Source organism: Saccopteryx bilineata, chromosome 8 (genome assembly GCF_036850765.1).
Source record: "Saccopteryx bilineata isolate mSacBil1 chromosome 8, mSacBil1_pri_phased_curated, whole genome shotgun sequence".
Classification (NCBI taxonomy): domain Eukaryota; kingdom Metazoa; phylum Chordata; class Mammalia; order Chiroptera; family Emballonuridae; genus Saccopteryx; species Saccopteryx bilineata.
Window position 1 is genome coordinate 59,100,300 of NC_089497.1, and position 21,096 is coordinate 59,121,395.

Consider the following 21,096-nt stretch of genomic DNA (forward strand, 5'->3'; position numbering starts at 1 on the left):
GCTCTATGAGTTTATTGAATATGTTTCAAAATAATGGAAGTCTCTGATTTTTCTGTTTTATGTGAAAGTAACCTTTTGTACCTATATGAAATATACCTTGCCTCTTAAAAAGGGTTCTCCTTTTTTCTACTAAAATTAGTGTTTCTAAAAGTTTTATTTTGAGAATTAAATATAGGTAACTGATATGATATGAATTTAATTTTGTTTTTTGCATTTTGTTTTTTAAATTTTTTATTAAATTTATTAGTGTGACATTGGTTAATAAGAGTATGTGTTTCAAGTGTACAATTCTATAATACATCATCTGTATATTAACAGATATTTTGTTAAATAAAAGAGCTCACATCCCAAGACTAAATTTTATATTTATCTGTTCAGAAAATTTCACTTATGTTTTTTTGAAATGTTAATAAAAATTTTAAGCAGATACAAAAGTGCAGAAAATATCAAGTATTCAATATAATAAATTCTCACATACCCATTATCCAGCTTTAATAGTTATCAGCATTTTGTCAATCTTTGTGTAGTCTCTCATTTTGAGAGTGGCAGCATCAGACATTCTTTTACCCATATACCTCAGTATGTATCTCAGAAGATGTTTTTAAAAAACATTAGGACACTTTTAACAAAATCAACAATTCAATAGTATTATCTAATATCCAGTTCATTTTCAGATGTCCTTGCCTTTCTCAAAAATGTCCTAAAATTTTAGTTTATTTTTCAGTCAGAATCCAGATGATGGTTGCATTGGGTACAGTTAGTCTGTAACAGTTGCTTTTCTTCCCAGTCATTTTATTGAAGAAATCAGGTCATTCACATTCTGGGTTTGGCTGATTGCTTCTTTTGATGTCATTTAGCTAGTTCCCTTCCCTTTTTAGTTTCCTGTGCCCTAATATCTTTTCTCCTATGTAGGCATTCTTTATTAGTTGATATGTTAGTTGGTGTATTTTTCACTTTTTTTTATAGCGTAGGCACATAAATATACAGATGTGCACTTACGCCCTCATACGTAGAGGATCCATCCCATAAGGAGTGCTCTGCTCTCTCCCCATGTTCAGTATTTGTCCTGGAAGTTATTCTCTATCAGTATATGAGATCTGGTTCCTTTTTTTTGTTTGTTTTGGTTTTTTAATTTTATTTTGCTTTTTTTCCCCAGCTGTATAATACTCTGTTGTGTATATGTAGCATAGCTTTTCATGATTTTTGTTATTGGAGGCTTTATTAACATTTTGTATATGTACTTTTTTTTAGACTGGAACTCTTACTGAAGATGGTTTAGATCTTTGGGGAATTCAACGAGTGGAAAATACATGGTAAATATTAGCTAGACTTGAATATTTTTAATAAGTATTTTAATATGAAACATTCAAACATATAGAAAGTAAAATAATAGACAGCTGTATATACACTCAAAGATTAAAAGTTGACATTTTGTTGTATTTGCCTCAGGGCTTTTAAAAGTTTAAAATATAACAGATATTGTTTTAATCTACTACTTGCCTTACCCCACCAGCATTCTGAAGTTGTGTTCTGTTATTACCTTGGCATGTTTTTATATTTTCACTACATACATATCTATCTATAAACAAGATCTATAAAAAACTACACACAGTTGATATCCTGTACGTTTCTGCTTTTTTGCTGCTTGACATTGTTTTGAAGATTTATCAATATTGATATGTATAGATCTAATTTATTAATCTTAGCTATTGTTCAGTATTCCATTATATAATTAAACCATAGTGCTTTTCTACTAGAAGAGTTTCATTTTTTTCCTCCCTTTTCCCTTCTACTTTTGCATATAGTGTTGCAGTTAACATTCTTATATACAACCTCTGTGAGCTTGTGGTTTTCAGTAAACTTGTTTCCTAAAAATGTCAGTGCTGGGTTTATAGTACAAGTGTGGCTACCATCTTAGGTATTACTTAATTGCTGTCTAAGTGATGGTGCTAACTCGCTCTCTCTCAGTAGATGAGAGATCTGTTGCTCCACATCTTGCCAAACTTATATTGTCAGACTTTTAATTTTTGCCAAATGGATAAACATGAAATATTTTGTTGTGGCTTTATTTGTAGTTTCTTTTTTACTTATAAAGCTAGGCATTTTTTACATTTTTTTGGAACATCTATTATTCTTTTGTGTATTGTCAATATATAGCCTAATTTTTCCATTGTGTTGTTAGTTGTGTTTTTTTTTAGCGAGAGGAGGGGAGGCAGAGACAAACTTCCACATGCGCCCTGATCCACCCGGCAAGCCCACTAGGGGTCGATGCTCTGCTCATTTGGGGTGCTTGCTCCAATGCAACTGGAGCCACTTTTTTTTTTAAGCACCAGAGGCAGAGGCCATGGAGTCATCCTCAGTGCCTTGGGCCATTTCACTCTAATCGAGCCATGGCTGAAGAAGTGGGGGAGAAGAGAGTAAGAGAGAAGAGAGAGGAAGGAGAGGGGGAGGGGTGGAAAAGCAGATGGGCGCTTCTCCTGTGTGCCCTGATTGGGAATTGAACCCTGGACATCCACATACTGGGCTGACACTACCACTGAGCCAACCATTCAGGGCTATTGTGTTGTTAGTTTTTATTTTATTCATTTGGTAGAAGTCCTTTGTATTTTCTGGATGGTAATCTTTTTCAGTACTATATATTGCAAAAATATTCTACCAGTCTATCTCTTCTTTGTACTTTGTTTTTGTTGTCTTTCAGTGCTTGGAAGTTTTACTGCTACCGCTGTGTTTATGTAGTTTTTTTGCTCTTAAAAGTCTGTGGGAGTTTTGTTGTCCGTTGTTTCATTCACGCAATTTCACAGTTGTTATATCTTCTGGTAAATAGGTTGTCACATTATGTCCTTATTTATCCCTAATAATGCATCTTGCCTTGAGTTGTATTTCATCTAATGTTTTTATATAGTTACACACAAACTTTTTTTTGACTGATTTTGCTTTGTGTATCTTCTCAATCTTTCTGTGCCTTTGTGTTTACATTTATTATGCTTTCATATATTTTCACACATACATTTTCACATATTTCTTACATTTTCTCAGAATTTATACATCCTATTTTTAACTACTTATCCTTAAATTATTAATAATTTATATTAGGAATTTAAAGTTCATGGGTATCTTAATAGTTTTTAAACACCCCTAAACAACCCATGGACTATAGAATATTTTTACTTTGATTATTCCCCTCCCTTCTTATATATATTTGTTGCATAATATTTGATGATTATGATTTTGGTTTTCTACAATGTGAATACTAAGATTTACATAGGTTTTACAGGTATCTTTGCTAACCATTGCTTCTCGTATCCCATGCCTTTGGATTAAATTGCCATCTTCTGTAACTACATTCATTAGTAATTGTTTCATTCTCACTTTTTTTCTTTTTAAGTGAGATAGAGAGAGGAACAGACAAGGACAGACAGATAGGAAGGGAGAAAGATGAGAAGCATCAGCTCATAATTGTGGCACTTTTGTTGTTCATTGATTGCTTTCTCATATGTGCCTTGACCGGAGGGCTCCAGCCAAGCCAATAACCCCTTGTCCAATATAGTGACCTTGGGCTCAAGCCAGCAACCATGGGATCATGTCTGTGATCCTGTTCTCAAGATAGTGAGCCTGTGCCCAAGCTGATGACCTCACAGTTTTGAACCTGGGTTCTCAATGTACCAGGCTGATGCCCTATGCACTGTGCCACCACCTGGTGGCTCACTCTCATTCTTTTCTTTTCTTTTCTTTTTTTTTTTTTTTTTTACAGGGACAGAGAGAGAGAGAGAGATAGGTAGGGACAGAGACAGTAACGGAGAGAGATGAGAAGCATCAATCATCAATTTTTCGTCGCGACACCTTAGTTGTTGATTGATTGCTTTCTCATATGTGCCTTGACTGTGGGCTCTCAGCAGACCAAGTAACCCTTTGCTTGAGCCAGTGACCTTGGGTTCAAGCTGGTGAGCTTTTTGCTCAAATCAGATAAGCCCGCGCTCAAGCTGGCAACTTCGGGGTCTCGAACCCGGGTCCTCCACATCCCAGTCCGACGCTCTATCCACTGCGCCACCGTCTGGTCAGGCTCACTCTCATTCTTGAATGATGTTTTAACTATAGATTTCTGTGTTGACAGTTTTGTTCTCTTTGAAGATATTATTTCATTTCTCCTGGCTGCTTTTGTTATTGCTGTTGAGAAGTCTTACTTTTAGTCTCTTTAATAATCTTTTTTTCTCCTTTGTTGTTTAAAAAGTATTGCTTTGTCTTTGATATCTGTAGTTTCACCAGCATCTTTTTACTTATGCAGTACTCATTTTGCTTGTTTGATTCCAAGGATTTATGCTTTTCAGAAATTCTGGAAATTTTTCAGCTTCTTTCTGTTTCATATGACCTTTCCCTTATTCTTGTTTTCTACTCACCTGGAAATTCTAACTATGTGCTGAACAAGAAATTTTATTTGGTTCTTTCCAAATCTGCCTCTCCCCATCTCCCACCATGGTGTCTTATTCTGTTTCTAAGTCTTTAATTTAAAATACTTTCCTGCATTATTTTAGGTTATCATTTTAGTATCTGAAATTTATGAAATTCTAATTCTGTGTCTGTTGTCTGTTGACTAGTGAGTGTTGTGTCCTTGTGCATTTTTAAATTATGAGCTCATCTTTAGCAGGATTTTCCTGTGAGACGTCCTCCTTTCTGTGTTGTGGGAGCTCCTTTCTAGAGAGCTTTGACTTGCTTGGCCAAGAGTTGTATCAGTGGGGCCAGACAAGCTTCAATGTTATTTTCCTAAGTTGGGGATGTTTTGGACCTGGTGGTAGCATGTATTCAAACCAAGTCCCATCCTAAGTAGTGTAGTGGTTCAGAGTTTAGGTCTTGATACCAGACCAGCGATTGAATCCTTGTTCTGTCACCTATGTACTGTGTTTCGGCAAGTTCCTTAACTGCTCTGCTTCAGTTTTCTCATCGTTAAAATGAGGAATAGAACACCTTTCTGTGGTATGAGGAAGAGACAAATCAAACCATACACTGCTCAGAAAAATTAGGGGAGATTTTATCGCTTCATATTTATTTTTGAAATATCCCCTAATTTTTGTGAGCAGTATATTAAAAGTTTTTAGAACAGTGCCTAGAGCACAGTAAATATTATATAGATATTAACTATTTTCTTGAACTTTGGGGGTTGGTCAGGGGGTGGGAAGAGAGAGAGGCTTATTCTTTGTTGTGCCTTTGAGTCTGTGGGTGGATTTTTCCTACTATACTGCTTTTCCAAGATGTAGCTCTTAAAGAGCACTGACTGTCTCAGTTTTGTATGTGGTTCAGATTTTGTCTCCTGTTCTGTGTGGGTATTAAAACCCAAGCTGTTAGGCTTCTCTTCCTCTTTGTCCCACACGTAGTCACAGCATCTGCTCCAGTTCATATCTCTCTGATTTTTCTTTCCATTTCTAGCACTTGAAAATTTCCCTTTGTTTCTCATGAGCTCAGTTTTGCATTTAAAAAAAGTTATGTTACACATTTATTTTATGTTTTTGTAAGAGAGTTTTTATGTATTCTAATCTGTAATATGTCCATAGACCAGAGTTTTAATTATTATTTCATATCTAGTATTTTCTACAGTGTTCTATCTGGCCTACTTATTCAGACTGTATTATGGTCATGCATAATTTCATGGAAGAAAATGTTTTTGAATGCCTAAAGCTACAGTTAAAAATATGCAGAAATGCAAACATTTTATTTTTATTTTTTAAAATTACAAAACCTGAATATTGTTGTAATATTGTCCTAAGTCCTGGAATTCATGAATCTAAATCAGTACATTTTCTATTTAGTTTTCTTTTGCCAGAAGAAAATGTTTGCAATGAGGTGTTGGTAAAGTCTCAGTTTGTTGCTTGTATGGCTACTTGCCATTCCCTCACAAAAATTGAAGGAGTGCTCTCTGGTGATCCACTTGATTTGAAAATGTTTGAAGCCATTGGATGGGTAAGTTTAATATTTTAAAGTACAAGTAAGTTTGGGAAATTGGAATAAAAATTACCTTGCAGAAGGATTGTTTCTGTTGGTTGCTTTAACACTAGTCTGTCTTGTACCATGAGAGGAGGAACTGTGTAATTTCTAAAGGTGCATCACTGGAGAGATGGTTATAATTGTGTAAAAAAATGTCTATTTTTGTTAAATTTACTCCATTTAATACCTTGAATGGAGGATGACCTAACTGTTCAGGCCCCTGCTGCATGTGTATAATAGATATCAGCTATCAGTAACTTGGGGTAGTAAGCTTGAGTCAGTAAAATGATCTTCAGTATCATGATTTGTTGGTCAGGTCAAAAGTATAGAGTAGTGATATAACTTCAGTGTTCTTTGTCCCCATTTTCTACTTCCTCTGTCCTTACACACACACATGCGCAGACACACACACGCAGACATAGGTTTGTGTTTGTTCCTTCTGTATGTTTTGCCTTTGATAATTTTAATTTCTTTGTGCTTATGTTCTTTGGTTGTTAACCATTTCACAGCATTCAGTTTGTTTATGGATGCAATAGTTTTGTTTTTTTTAAAGTTCTCTTCTGGCATCTGAATGATTTATTTTCTCTGGGTCAGTATTTTTTTTCTTCCCTGCCCTTTATCCTTGATGCATTTTGGCTTTTATTATACATCTTGATAATACTTTCATATTTAAGAATGAAAGTTTGATTTGATAACTCTGGGTAGCTGCTGTAAGGTTTTTATCCTTGCCCATCTGTACATAAAAGTTTTCTTGTATTGCCCTGACTGGGGATCAAACCCACACCTAATGTATTGGGACAATGCTCTAACCAACTGAGCTACCTGGTCAGGGCTAAAACTGTTTTCTTGAGTTTTCAGCATCTTCCCTGAAAGGGAAGGCTGACTAGGGTGAACTTGTGTGTCCCAGGTGGGTTCTCATAAGCAGGCGTTTGTCAGTTTCAGAGGAGCAGAAAGTCCTCAGGTTGAATTCCTCACACACTCCCAACAGTGCTTGCAAAAGCAGGGCTTACTTTTGGGTGTTAACCCTCATATCAGAGCCCTTCCTCTCCTCCAACAGGAGTCCGTATCTCTAGGGAATGACTCCCTGATTTTGGTTTTTGGTTTTGGGCTGAGCTCAGCTATTCAAGCTGGTAAAAAATATTTCCACCTCTCCTTTAAGCCCTCTTGTATTTATTCTGGGCTCTTGTCATTCATTGCTATATTCATTGATATGTTGCAGTTTCGCCTCTATCTCCATATTGGAAATCTCCTCTTCCAGGTTTCCTTTTTGTTTACTTTTCAGGTTTATTTTGTTTGTGTGTGTTTCATTGATTTTTTGTAAGGGAGGGTGATGAATGAGTGAATAGTGCTCTGCCATATTGTGAAATATCACAGTAAATACCATCAAACTTAATTTCCTAAAGGAGGCCCACTTTATTTGTACAGAATAGAGCAAAGTAGGACTGATTCATTTTGGATGTTCTCTAAAGCTTTTCTCTAACTGAATAGATTTTTCAGTAGATTTTAGTGTTTTGTTTATAAAATTTTAAAAGATGGGTTTAAATAAGTTAGTATAATAGCATAGTTTGTTGACTTAGATCCTTGAGGGAAGGATCAATGGAATGTTTTCATGTAACTGGACACTTGCTATTTGGTATGATTGATGCAAACCATCTTGGAGACATTCAAGTGTGTTTTAGAATTATATAACACTGGCTAATCAGGCCGTTTTCTTCCCCATCATTTTCCTGTTGATTGATTCCTGCAGTTGCAGAGTCAAATTAGTTGGCTTCTTGTGTATGCATATTTTCAGTACAAGTTCTTATTTGAAGTATTTTACCCCCCAAAAGTGTTTTTTAAAGTAAATTATGTGTTTTTTTAAAGTAAATTAGGGGATTATGGTAGTGGTGTCTTAACTAGAAGAGTTCAAACTGAAACATAAACTCGTACCTTTAGACCTCTGTGTGTTCTTGACCATTGGTTCCACTAACCACATCTGAGCTCCATACACTTTTGAATACTTCTCTGTTAGCAGAGAGGAAGCATCCATCTATAGACTGAAAATTTTGGAACTATAAGAACCATTTATCTGTCTGTCTGTTTATTTTTGTAGAACTAGTCCCCTAGTCTCTAAGCCCAACAGAGGTTGTAGGAGCAAAATCAGAGAAAATTTTCTCTTTCTCTGTTCCACTTCTAACCTCTTCCTCTTCTCTCCCATGATTTGCTAGGACTTGAACCCTTTGAGTAGTGAGTTTTTTCATGCTCACTGACCCCTGGGAGTGAGTTGTGTTTTTTTTCAAAAAATGAAATTAGTTCTAGTTATAGTTTTATTAACTTAAAATCATGTTTGATAACCAATTTATGGAAACAAGAAGAACATACATTTGCCTTTTTTAATGTTGCCTTACACGTTTTTGAAATAAATCGATCGTACTCTGGATGGTCAGGAGGCACGAGGACGTACACGAACAATTGTACTACTCAAAGGGTTAACTAGTTTTGTTTATATTTTCTTTTATTTATGTTAATAATTTAGTAGTGTTCATTTATTCCTTGGACACTTAATTTTTCTGACTTCTTTCAAAATAGCCATAGTGTTTTATTTAAAAATCGATGCGTGAATTAAACTTTATGAAGCAATTTGTTGAATATTTTCCTTTCAGATTCTGGAAGAAGCAACTGAGGAGGAAACAGCACTTCATAATCGAATTATGCCAACTGTGGTTCGTCCTCCAAAACAACTGCTTCCCGAGTCTACACCTGTGGGAAACCAGGAAATGGTGCGAAATCACGTTAAGCGATTATACTGTTGATGCTCACGTTTAATCTTCAGTTTGAAATATAACTAAAAGATGAAATCACATGTCCTTTAACTTTCATGCAGATATTAATATTTTAATTGCATTTATTAGAATCTGCCCCTGGGATATTGCAGGTGTTCTTTGTAAAATAGTGAGATTGATTTCTCAGTACCTTTACTTTTCTTAACTATTTACTAAGCAGCTTAGTGCCTTGTGATTTAGATACATGGTGATACGGTGATTAATCCTTTTAAGTTGCATTTGTGAGAGGCTTTATTTTTAGGTCAGTTTTTAAATATGTTCCCCTTAGTTTATTTTAGTACTTAATATGTTAATATTTTTAGGATAGCAGAATATTTGAAAATATTCAAGATTATACTTTTTAAAAGTGGGAGGCAGAGGAGAAGCAGTCTTTAAACATGACTTTGAAATAATTGAAATTCTTTGCTGTTTTCTAAATAATGTTTTGTGGATGCATGTTTTTTTTTTAATCTGGAGTATGTTAATGGCCTTAATTTGTACTATTTCTTTCTTTTTTGTTTTGTTTTCAGGAGCTGTTTGAACTTCCAGTAAGTGAAGAATGTTTACTTGTTACCTGAGTATATTTGCTTTAATTCTCAAAGAATAATAAATGCTTTGTGAATCTTTTGAAATTACACAGGCCATTTATGAGATAGGGATTGTCCGCCAGTTCCCGTTTTCTTCTGCTCTGCAACGCATGAGCGTGGTTGCCAGGGTGCTGGGGGATAAGAAAATGGACGCCTACATGAAAGGGGCACCGGAGGTCATTGCTGGTCTTTGTAAACCAGAAACAGGTAAGGAGCCAGCTCGGCTTTGAATAAAATTCTTATTTTTTATAAGCTTGTATTAGCAGTTCTAACAATACTATTTATTTTTTCCTTTTAAAGTTCCTGTTGATTTTGAAAAAGTTTTAGAGGATTACACTAAACAGGGCTTCCGGGTAATTGCTCTTGCACACAGAAAATTGGAGTCAAAACTGACATGGCATAAAGTACAGAATATTAGCAGGTAAGGTTGATGAATGCTTTCTCTACACTTCTTCTAAATATGTGTCATTTATGTTTATATGCCAGATAGGATAATTTGTTTTTTTGAGGGGGGGGCTTGTTTTTTGTTGTGTTTGTTTTCATTTTTGGAGTGTTTTTTTTTTTTTGTGGCAGAGACAGAGTCAGAGAGAGGGACAGATAGGGACAGACAGGAAGGAAGATGAGAAACATCAATTCATTGTGGCTCCTTAGTTGTTCATTGATTGCTTTCTCATATGTGCCTTGACCGTGGGCCTTCAGCAGACCGAGTAACCCCTTGCTTGAGCCAGCAACCATGGGTTCAAGCTGGTGAGCTTTTGCTCAAACCAGATGGGCCCGCGCTCAAGCTGGCGACCTCAGGGTCTTGAACCTGGGCCCTTCCGCATCCCAGTCCAATGCTATATCCACTGCGCCACCGCCTGGTCAGGCAAGAATTGTCATTTTTACTGTAACTGATACAGAACTACCCTTTGAGGATAACATTTTTGTTTAGGGATCTTTCATGGTAACCCTAGCATTTGTAAACAAAAAGTAATATTCACTGGCTCTCCTGCTAATTCTGCCTGTGAGATAGCCTTCTTTTCTTCCGTCCCCAATGCCATTGTCTCTAATGCAGGGACTCAGCTCTTTTTTATGGGTTTTTATCATCTGTGTTCCACACTGTCTCCAGAGATTGCTTTTTAATGTTCAGATCTAATATCAGTCTACCTGGAATTCATATAAATAGCTCCCATCCCCTATTGGAGGAGTTCACAATCAGGAATATGTATCAGGAAAGAAAACAAAAGCACGTTAATTTTTTAAATGGGCAAATGAAGCAAACATAAATATCAGAAAAAGATATACAAATGGCCTGTGAACACATGGAAATGATAGGATACTTCAGTTCTTGGGGAACTACAAAATAAAACCTCGTTGTGATGTCACTTTTATTTAAGGTTGACAAAGTTAGAAAGATCAGTAATAGCAAGTGTTAGCAAAGGTTTGAGAAAATTGTAATAACATATTGCTACTACCCTATTGTAAATTTTAAAGGATATTTAAATATGCTTATATTATTTGACCTAACAAGTGCAGTTGTGGGAATCCAGCCTGAAGAAATATTTCTATATGTGTGTAAGTTCATGTCTAAATAGTGCAAATGACATGGTACTCACCAATAGGGCAATAAATTATGGATTATTAGAACTTCTTTTAATTATTCCAGGCATATTAAGAACTGTTTGTGGCACAATCATATTTTTCTGAGTGAGAACTAAAGGAGTAGAATGGATAGCCAAATTAAAGGAAAAACTACATTAGGAATTTTAACTATAAGAGTATTTGGGGGATGTGTTCTAAGGATAAATGTTCTTCCCCTCACCCCCCCCCAAAAGTAATAACCAAATGTGATGTATATACATGATTGAGAGCTAAAATATAAAACTTTATATCCTGATTCCTGTGAAGAGCGTGTTAGGCTCTTTTTTTTTTCTCTACAGCTTCACCTTTTGCCATTTCCGTCCTAAAGACTAACTGTTGAATTGCCTGTAGTTGCTGAGCCTGTTAGAGTCAGACGACACCCTTCCATGCCATTGGATAGGCTGTTCCTTCAGCCCAGGACACCCTGTGCCTCCCTGTCAATTTCCTCTGCTCCCTTCATCCTCATCCTTCAACTGAGACCTCTGTGTTTTTATTCTACCTTCCAGGAATAGGTTTTGGCATTTCTGTTATAGCTTTAACCTTTATATCTTCAGTTAAATACTGTACTATTCATTAGAGGGCAGAATTTTCATGACTTGTGTCACAGAAAGTTAGGAAAACAGCTGCAGCCAAAAACTGTTAGCACCTAGTACCTCATAAGAAAATGGCTGCAGTGCTTTTGACCAGTAGTTTCCAATTTGTAGAGCTTTGTGCTTTGAAATGCATTTTCACAGTCCAAGCCTTGTTTCTCCTATTACTATCATCAGCAGTATAATTTGTATTGTTTTTTAACTATTCTTTAATACACTTAACACCCATTGTTGTAGATAATACTTCAAAGATATTTAAGCTTATAGCTATGTGAAGGACCTTTATTGTTGAAATTTGTGTAGAAAAACTCACCTCAATCCCCCTTTCTCCATTGCAAAAAAAATATTTCTGTGATTTAATTTTGGTAGTTTGAGATTTCTTAACACAACTATCACTAAACAGACTTCATCTCCATTATAGTGCCGAAGCACATACTATTTTTAGATCTCTGCTTATTTGTCCATTTTTCCACAAAAGCATATTGAAAGTAGAGATCATACCTCTTCATCTTTGACATTCCAACAACTAACCTAGTATTTGGTACATGGTATATACTCAACAGTTTCAAAGAGTAGCTTCTTGATAACTATTAAATATGAATAAATATTCTAAAAGACTTATCTCTGGGTTCCAAGTAGATCTCATTTTTGGATTGCTAATGCTTCCTAGATCACACTTCAAGGATCAAGAATTTGGTCAAAAATTCTATAAAATTCATCAAAAATTTCCCTGGCATCATCCTCATACACAAAGCTTGCCAGTTCAATCCCTGGTCAGGCCACATACAGAAATAAATTGATGTTTCTCTCTCTCTCTCCCTCCTTCCCCACCCATCTCCCCCTCTCATCACTGCCTCCCATCTTCTCCCCCCTTTTCCTCCCTCTCCCTTTTCTCCTCTCCTGTCCCAGCCTCTCCCCCTTTCACCTTCGGCCCCTCTCCTCTTCTCTCCCCCACCAATTTCTCTAAACAACTAATAAATAAAAAACTTTTAAAAATTTGTCTAGAAGTTGATAGTGAATCTAGTATAATCGTATCAGATGTGCTTGTGGGACAATTTATTCCTTTTAACTTAAATGTTAAGGTATGTTGTAAGGAGAGCAGTAAAAATAGATTTATTTATACTTGCTCATTTGGTGAGGTGAACATTCCTCAGTACTGTAAGTATTTAGTGTCTTACAAAGGTATAAAGTTGTCTCTTAATATCTATGTGGGAATTGGTTCCAGGACCCCCTGGGGGTATGGAGAGCTAATTATACATTTCCAAATAATCCTTATATTCTTGCATTTCAAAGTGTAAAATTTAATTTCAAAATATATTTTTTGGGAATTGTTTTTCCAGTTTTTAAAATTTTTTTGAGATACTAAACTCATAAACACACACGTGGTTTATTCTGCATTTAAATGTCTTACTTTATATATAATTTGTGGATATTTTAAATTGCTTTATCAATGTAAAGAGAAAATAACCTGTTTCATAACTAGACCAGTATGTATTAAAATTTCTTTTTCTGCAGAGATACCATTGAAAACAACATGGACTTTATGGGATTGATTATAATGCAGAACAAATTAAAACAAGAAACCCCTGCTGTACTTGAAGATTTGCATAAAGCCAACATTCGCACTGTCATGGTCACAGGTAGATTTTATAAAAGGACACAGAAAAAATTGAGTGTGACTCTTAGAATTAAAGATATATAATACTGAGAAATGATCAGTTGGTTATAAAAGCATAGTATATACTGGCTCCATCTTCCATTGCCCTATTTCAGCTCTGAATATTTTTCAAGGTATAAGATAAATTTGCAGTACTCTTTTGAAGTCTAAGAAATTTTATTTAAAGAAAGTATAATGAGATATAGTAAAGGGCACACTATAAAAATTTTAACTCTGTTCCTTTTTATCTCCCTCTAATCATACATTTCTTATAGCACTTAACTGCACCTTGCTTTGTGTTAGTTATTTGTAGATTTTTTTCTCTCTACTAGAATATGAGATTTATGAGGGTGAAGAGTATCTTTTACTTACTTGGGGGTTTTCTACTATTTTCAGAACTATGCCACATGCAGGGAAAAGGATAAATAGATGTTTGTTATAATTATATTTTTATGTATAAAATAGAACATTTATTATAATTGCTTAAATCAGCATAAAAGTAGAAACAGCTTTTCTGTTGATAAACTAGATGATTGCCATTCCTTAGCTGTGTGAAATTTTAGCAGCTCTAGTATTCTTTTCTTAGTAAGTAATCAGAATTAAGATACCCACTTTATGGCATTTATATGTTCAGCAGGACTTATATGATAAAGGCTTGAGCATATTTTTATATTTTAGACTCTGAGATTCATCTAGTAGCATACTTATTAGTATATAGCTCAAGTAACTAAAATTTACTAGCATCAGATTGTTTTTAATGATGCCTTCAAAGCACTTTCCATCTCTATGTCTTCTCTCTCTGCCATGGCTGACTATGACTTTGTTGTCCCAAGAGGTCTGTCTGGTCACAGGAAGACACCGTTGGAAATAGTGTGTGGGAGTTGGGAGACAAAATAACTTTGCACTTCAGGTGTGATAGCAGGTGCCTCCCAGGACCTTTGCTGACTTCTATAAGTTGATCCTGCCCTTACAGTGCTGCTCATTTTTCTTTCTCCTGTCTAAGAAGTTGTCTGTCTTGCTTCTCTTTGTATCTTGGAAAGATTATATTCTTATTACCTTGCCTTTTTTATTTTGAGTGAGAGGAGAGTAGATAGACTCCTGCATGTGCTCCAACTGGGATCCACCTGGCAACCCTTGACTAGGGCCAATGCTCGAATAGCTGAGCTACTGGCTGCGAGAGGGGCCGAGGGAGAGAAGGGGAAAGAAGCAGTGGGTGTCTTTTCATGTGTGCCCTGATGGTGGATTAAACCTGGGACGTCAGGACGCTGGGCTGGCGCTCTGTCCTTTGAGCCAACTGGCCAGGGCCAGTTTTTGTTTCTGTTTTGTGGAATCTTGCTTTTGTAATTTCTTCTTTTTTTTTCTTTTGTCTGTGATAATGTTCTAACCAGCTCACCAGTCACTCCTAGGTTATTTCAACAAATACTTGTTGAGCACCTGCTCTGTATGTAGCCAGGTGTTAAGTAAGTACTGCTAATTCAAAAAGACTGAGAGTATTTGGCTTTAAAAATTGTGGGTGAGAATGTTCTGACTTTTTAGTGTTTATGCACTTGAATTATTTGAGGCTTCCTTTATACGTACATCCTAATTTTATTATTTTTAAATTCCAAAAGTAAAGACCATACATTATCTTCATTTTACCTAGCCCAGACATGAGGACTAATAGTCGATTCTCTGTAAGTACTTGGTTGGTTAATACTTTTATATTTCTATTTAATTTTAATGTGTTTTCAATATTTTGAAAATTAGGTGACAACATGTTGACTGCTGTCTCCGTTGCCAGAGACTGTGGAATGATACTACCTCAGGATAAAGTTATTATTGCTGAAGCATTACCTCCAAAGGATGGGAAAGTTGCCAAGATAAATTGGCATTATGCAGACACCCTAACACAGTGCAGTAGTAGTTCATCAGCAATTGACTCAGAGGTAATGTCAAGATGAATTTTACCTTTTGAAACTTGCTTATTTTAATTTAGTCACAAAAAATGCAAAGCCTTAAATATAACAAAACAAAAAGTAAACAAAAACAGAAGCCTGGATTTCTGAGTCACATTAGATCCAGGAATCTCAGAGTTTAAATTTTGATAGTTAGCCAAAGTTGGGAAGCACAGTTTTAAAGTATAAGAATCTCAAAGATTTATCCTATTTTAAAAGTAGTGATAAATGATGCAGGTTCATATTCAGTTCATGGGTCATTTCAATTTGAAGCTGATATTTAGTCTCAAGGTTGTTTTTTTTTTTTTAATAAACATAGATCCACTTAAATTGAGTTTTCCTTTACTTTCAATAAATGTTAAACTTCCAGTGTCTTGTGTAAAATATCAAATATATTTAAAATAGGTTAGTATTTTTTGGTTTGGTGCCTAAATATTGTTCTGAATATTATGTGCACAGGCTATTCCAGTTAAATTGGTTCACGACAGCTTAGAGGATCTTCAGGTGACTCGTTACCATTTTGCAATGAATGGAAAATCATTTTCTGTGATACTGGAACATTTTCAAGACCTGGTTCCTAAGGTTAGTGCTTTGGGTTTATGTATGTGTTCACATGAATACATTGTAAACAGTATTTTAACAAAACACATATTTTTCAGTTGATGCTGCATGGCACTGTGTTTGCTCGTATGGCACCCGATCAGAAGACACAATTAGTAGAAGCATTGCAAAATGTAGAGTAAGTATTTCTGTGTGTTTTCTTCTTGAGTTGCAGTTTCATTTTCAAACCCAAAAAAGTAATGTTTCATGTATATAATATTGTCCCCTATAGCAGTGGTCTCTAACCTTTTTTGGGCCACAGACCGGTTTAATGTCAGAAAATATTTTCACGGACCGGCCTTTAGGGTGGGACGGATAAATGTATCACGTGACCGAGACAAGAATCAAGAGTGAGTCTTAGATGATGAAACAGAGGGAATCTGGTCATTTTTTAAAAATAAAACATCGTTCAGACTTAAGTATAAATAAAACGGAAATAATGTAAGTTATTTATTCTTTCTCTGCGGACCGGTACCAAATGGCCCACGGACCGGTACCAGTTCGCGGCCCGAGGGTTGGGGACCACTGCCCTATAAGATAGATAGGTGATAACTTTAGGTGTCTATTTGAAAGAGGCTTATGTGCTCATGTAGATGCTTGCAGCTAAAGTATAATATCCATAATTTCTTTTCCAGGTAATATCTATAGAATTCATTCATCTCAGTTTGATAGAAGTGACTTTGTAGTTTTAGTAAATAATTATGTTTCAAGGTTTTAAGGGGAACTCTTTACTGATAGCCTTAAAAGTGAGTGTATTAAAGATTTTACAAACCCAAGTACTTTGTTTTATTTTATTTATTTTATTGATTTTAGAGAGAGGAGGGGACAGAGAGTAGGGGGTGGGAACAAGAAGAAACACCAATCTGTTCCTGTATGTGCCCTGACTGGGAATCGAACTGGCAACCTTTGTACTTCGGGACGATGCTCTAACAAACTGAGCTATCTGGCCAGGGCCCAAGTACTTTGTTTGAAAGATTAGGAAATTGCAATGTCAAAATGGTAAGTTGATTTGTCCATCTTGTGTCAGAAATAGGACAATACCCAGGTCGTAGGTCATTTGACATGCAGGCTGGTGGTATTAGCAAAGCAATGCCTGTGATCATTGTAGTGAGAGGATTCATTTGTTTCACTGGGGAATCTTGGTTTCTTAGCTCTGTAAATTAAATAGTGTATATATTTTAAGACATTAATCAAATTCTTAACAATTTTTATTTCCTAGTTACTTTGTTGGGATGTGTGGTGATGGTGCAAATGATTGTGGTGTAAGTATAATTTTTATGATTTATAGTGTTTTCTCTACCCTAACACGTATTCATAAAATTTAACCAGCTTCCTTTTTCAAACTTTTAGGCTCTGAAGAGGGCGCATGGAGGCATTTCCTTATCAGAGCTCGAGGCTTCAGTCGCATCTCCCTTTACCTCTAAAACTCCCAGTATTTCCTGCGTGCCAAACCTTATCAGGTAGTACAGATGGAGAATTTATCTCTTTGTAGCTTGCTTTAATAATACAGGAAAGGAATTATAGAAAGTAATACGAAATTTTTTTCGTGGTTTTTGGGCTATATTTGATCTGTTACTTATTAGCAGCAGATTGATTGTAACGCCTCGTCTCTTCCAGTTCTGCTTTGGCTTAGTTCTTTGGGTAAAAATGTGCTTTATTGTAGCTGTTGAATGTTGATGTTCATCCGTTAAGATATAAGTGTGGTTTGGAGGAGGAGTTTAAAATGCCTTATGATGTTCATCTGTTAAGATATAATTATAGTTTGGAAGAGGAGTTTAATATACACATTCCAACATTTGTTTTCACAGGGAGGGCCGTGCTGCTTTAATGACTTCCTTCTGTGTGTTTAAATTTATGGCTTTGTACAGCATTATACAGTACTTCAGTGTTACTCTCCTGTATTCCGTGAGTACTGATACTGCTTATAGAGATGGCACTTAGCCCTAAGATTTGAATTAGGATTTTAGCATTTATGTTTGATTTTGAATACATTAATTATTGAAATTAAAAGTAACAGCTGTACATTTTTCTTTAGTTACTATGTTTTGTTTGGCAGATTGAAAAATCTCATTAATCTGGAATAGCATTTTCTTGAAGGCTGACAACTGTGGTTGAACCTTGTGAATAAAAGATGATTGTATTCTTTTTTGCCTTTAGCGCAGATTGGACATCTTTCTTAGAATTCTTCCAAATGTCAAGCTGTGACATCAGAATTGTAGTTAACTTTACTATACAATTGCAAGAAAAGGCCTAAATGACAAAAGATGTTTCAGCAGTAGTTGTAGGACATTATGAATTTGGAGAAAAAGCTTAAACAGCAGTGTCCATATTTATTTCGTCAGATTTGTACTGATCTCACTTTAGATATATCTCTAAATGAACATTAGTGACATTCCAAGGAGTCTTTGTGAAACTATACTTTTTTATCATTTGTAGAAAGTATCAGGAGGGATGTTAGATATTAAGGAAGCTTCAAGATACTAATTTTCAAGAATATTGAATATTGTGAGTAAATGTTTGTGTTTTCCTTTTGCCAAAAAACTTTTGAAAGATTTTTATTGAGTGAATTGTTGAGTGATGCCTTTTATACTAATATATTAAATTGAATGTTTGCAAATATGTTATATTTCACTGATTTGGAAGGCAGATGTATTTTATTTCACTCTTTAAGTAGGTCCAAGTGTCATTTAATAGAAACTTTTGGGGGGGAAGAAAACTAAGACCAGGGGAAAGTGGTATAAAAATAGTTCCTGAAAACTAATTATGTTTTTTTAAAATTCCCTTCTGTAGGTGTTGAGTAATCTAGGAGACTTCCAGTTTCTCTTCATTGATCTGGCAATCATTTTGGTTGTGGTATTTACAAGTGAGTATTTTGTTTTGTTACTGATTTCAGTTTTTTTATTTTTTTAATGGATTGATTGATTTTTAGAGAGGGAGAGAGAGGGGAGGGTTGAGGGACAGAGAGGCATCAGTTTGTTGTTCCACTTATTTGTACATTCATTGGTTGCTTCTTGTATGTGTCCTGACCAGGGATCCAACCTGCAACCTTGATGTATCAGGATGATGCTCCTAGCCAGGGCCAGTTTTGTGATTGATTTCAAAGCATATGAAATTCTAAAGTGACTTATTAAACTTTGGCAAATTTACATCAACAGTTATAACACTGTGCATGCCTCTCCAGATTTCCTGTATATATTCCCCTTTATTGCCAATTGCTTATATTTTGCCCAATTTGTTTTATTCTCTCTCCACTTTTTTTAAAAACATTTGAGAATAAGCTTGTGTTGTCATACTCCTTGCCCTCTGAATATTTTAATATATATTACCGAAAAAACAAAGCCATTATCTTAGATAATTAAATATAGTTATAAAGACCAGAAAATTTAACATTGATACAGTGTTATCTAATCCACAGTTGATATTCAAGTTTTGTCATATGTCCCAGTAATGTCCTTTATACCTTCTTCCCTACTCTCCTAGCTCAGAATCTAATCGAGGCTAACAAGCTTCATATAATTATCCTGTCTGTTTTCTATAATCCAGAATATTGCATCAGCCTTTTCTTTGGGCCTCTTGATGTTGACTCTTGATTTACGAAAGAAAATATATCTGTTACATGGCTTTGTCTGATGTATTCTCATTAGACTCAGGCTATTGATTCTTTTTTTTTTTTTTTTTTAATTTATTTTTTACAAAGATAGAGAGTCAGAGAGAGGGATAGATAGGGACAGACAGACAGGAATGGAGAGAGATGAGAAGCATCAATCATCAGTTTTTTGTTGCGACACCTTAGTTGTTCACTGATTGCTTTCTCATATGTACCTTGACCATGGGGCTACAGCAGACCGAGTAACCCCTTGCTCGAGCCAGCGACCTTGGGTCCAAGCTGGTGAACTTTGCTCAAACCAGATGAGCCTGCGCTCAAGCTGGCGACCTCGGAGTCTTGAACCTGGGTCCTCCACATCCTGGTTCGATGCTCTATCCACTGTGCCACCACCTGGTCAGGCAGGCTATTGATTCTTGGCAGGAGTATCACAGACATGATGCTGTGTCCTTCTTGGCATATCAGATCAGGAGACACAAGATGTTGGTTTGTCCCAGAATTGTGATGTTCACATCAAAATAAATAGTTGTGGTAATGGGATCTGACCCATTTAATCAAATAAAAATTTACAAGTTTGTACTGGCAGACAGGCAGGCAGGGAATGAATGAATAAGTGAGTGAATACATGGGAGTGAAAGGAAAGCTCTTCCTTAACTAAAATGCTAACTAATAAATATAGAAGGAACGATGGACTTAAACTATGGAAAGATCCTCTGAAGCCTTATCAGCATCTCTGGCCTCTACCCAACTAGATGCCAGTAACACTCTCCCAGTTCTGACAACCATAAGTATCTCCAGACATTGTCAGATGTTCCCTGGGGGACAAAATCATATTGAGAATGACTTATTTAGACAATCTTTAATGGATGCTAAAACTAGTGAATGAAAGTTTGATCAAGTATGGAATTTTTACATAGTCTTAGTATACGAACTATTTATGTACAAAGAGAAAATAAAGACTTTAGTGGAGAAACTCGGTGGTTACCAGCTTAATAAGCAATCAGCCTTTTTTTAAATGTTACTGTTATGTTCGTATTGCTTTAAACTTTCATTATTGTCTTTAAGAGGAAAAAATACATATTTTAACTGTAGGTTTTCAATTAAAAATTTAGAAGTAAGTTCTTATATAGGACAGTGATTTATCTTAGTTTATATGCTTACATTTAATTTTTTTGAGAGAGAAGGGGCAAGGGAGAGAAATGAGAAGCATCAACTTGTAATTGCGTTGCCTTAGTTATTGATTGCTTCTCATATGTGCCTTGACCCAGGGGGCTACAGCTGAGCCAGTGACCCCTTGCTCAAGCCAGTGACTTTTGGGTTCAAGTCAGTGACCATGGGGTAATGTCTCTGATCCCACGCTCAAGCCAGCGACCCTGTGCTCAAGCTGGTGAGCCTGCATTCAAGTCGGGGGTTTTGAACCTGAGACCTCAGCATCCCAGGTCGATGCTCTATCCATTGCGCCGCCACTGGTCAAGCTATTTAATTTTCTTTTGACTTGTACTAATATTTCTTCAGAATTTGAATAGGCTAATTGAGAAGTAACTCCTGCATCATTTTTGGAAATGCCTAAATTGTTTATACTCTTATTTATTATTTATGATTATCTGACTACTTTTTCAGACATTTTTCATATTAAAGATTTCTTAGACAAAAACAAGTTTTTAAATTCCTAAATGAGTCTGATTATATATTTTATAGTGACTAATTTAGTTCCAAACCTTCATCTTTTT

General features: G+C 35.6%; 1 protein-coding gene across 5 annotated transcripts in view; it reads left to right on the plus strand.

The window, feature by feature from the left end:
* Positions 1-21,096, plus strand: part of ATP13A3 (ATPase 13A3) — an 89,634-nt gene that overhangs the window by 43,165 nt on the left and 25,373 nt on the right. For all 5 annotated transcript variants that reach the window (XM_066241761.1, XM_066241763.1, XM_066241762.1 and 2 more), the window contains 14 exons: positions 1,252-1,313; positions 5,799-5,949; positions 8,616-8,732; positions 9,305-9,322; positions 9,415-9,568; positions 9,662-9,782; positions 13,087-13,211; positions 14,975-15,153; positions 15,622-15,744; positions 15,822-15,901; positions 16,982-17,024; positions 17,113-17,222; positions 17,571-17,667; positions 18,553-18,625. In XM_066241761.1, the coding sequence (XP_066097858.1) occupies positions 1,252-1,313; positions 5,799-5,949; positions 8,616-8,732; positions 9,305-9,322; positions 9,415-9,568; positions 9,662-9,782; positions 13,087-13,211; positions 14,975-15,153; positions 15,622-15,744; positions 15,822-15,901; positions 16,982-17,024; positions 17,113-17,222; positions 17,571-17,667; positions 18,553-18,625 (1,453 nt within the window). The remainder of the gene's footprint in view (positions 1-1,251; positions 1,314-5,798; positions 5,950-8,615; positions 8,733-9,304; positions 9,323-9,414; positions 9,569-9,661; positions 9,783-13,086; positions 13,212-14,974; positions 15,154-15,621; positions 15,745-15,821; positions 15,902-16,981; positions 17,025-17,112; positions 17,223-17,570; positions 17,668-18,552; positions 18,626-21,096) is intronic.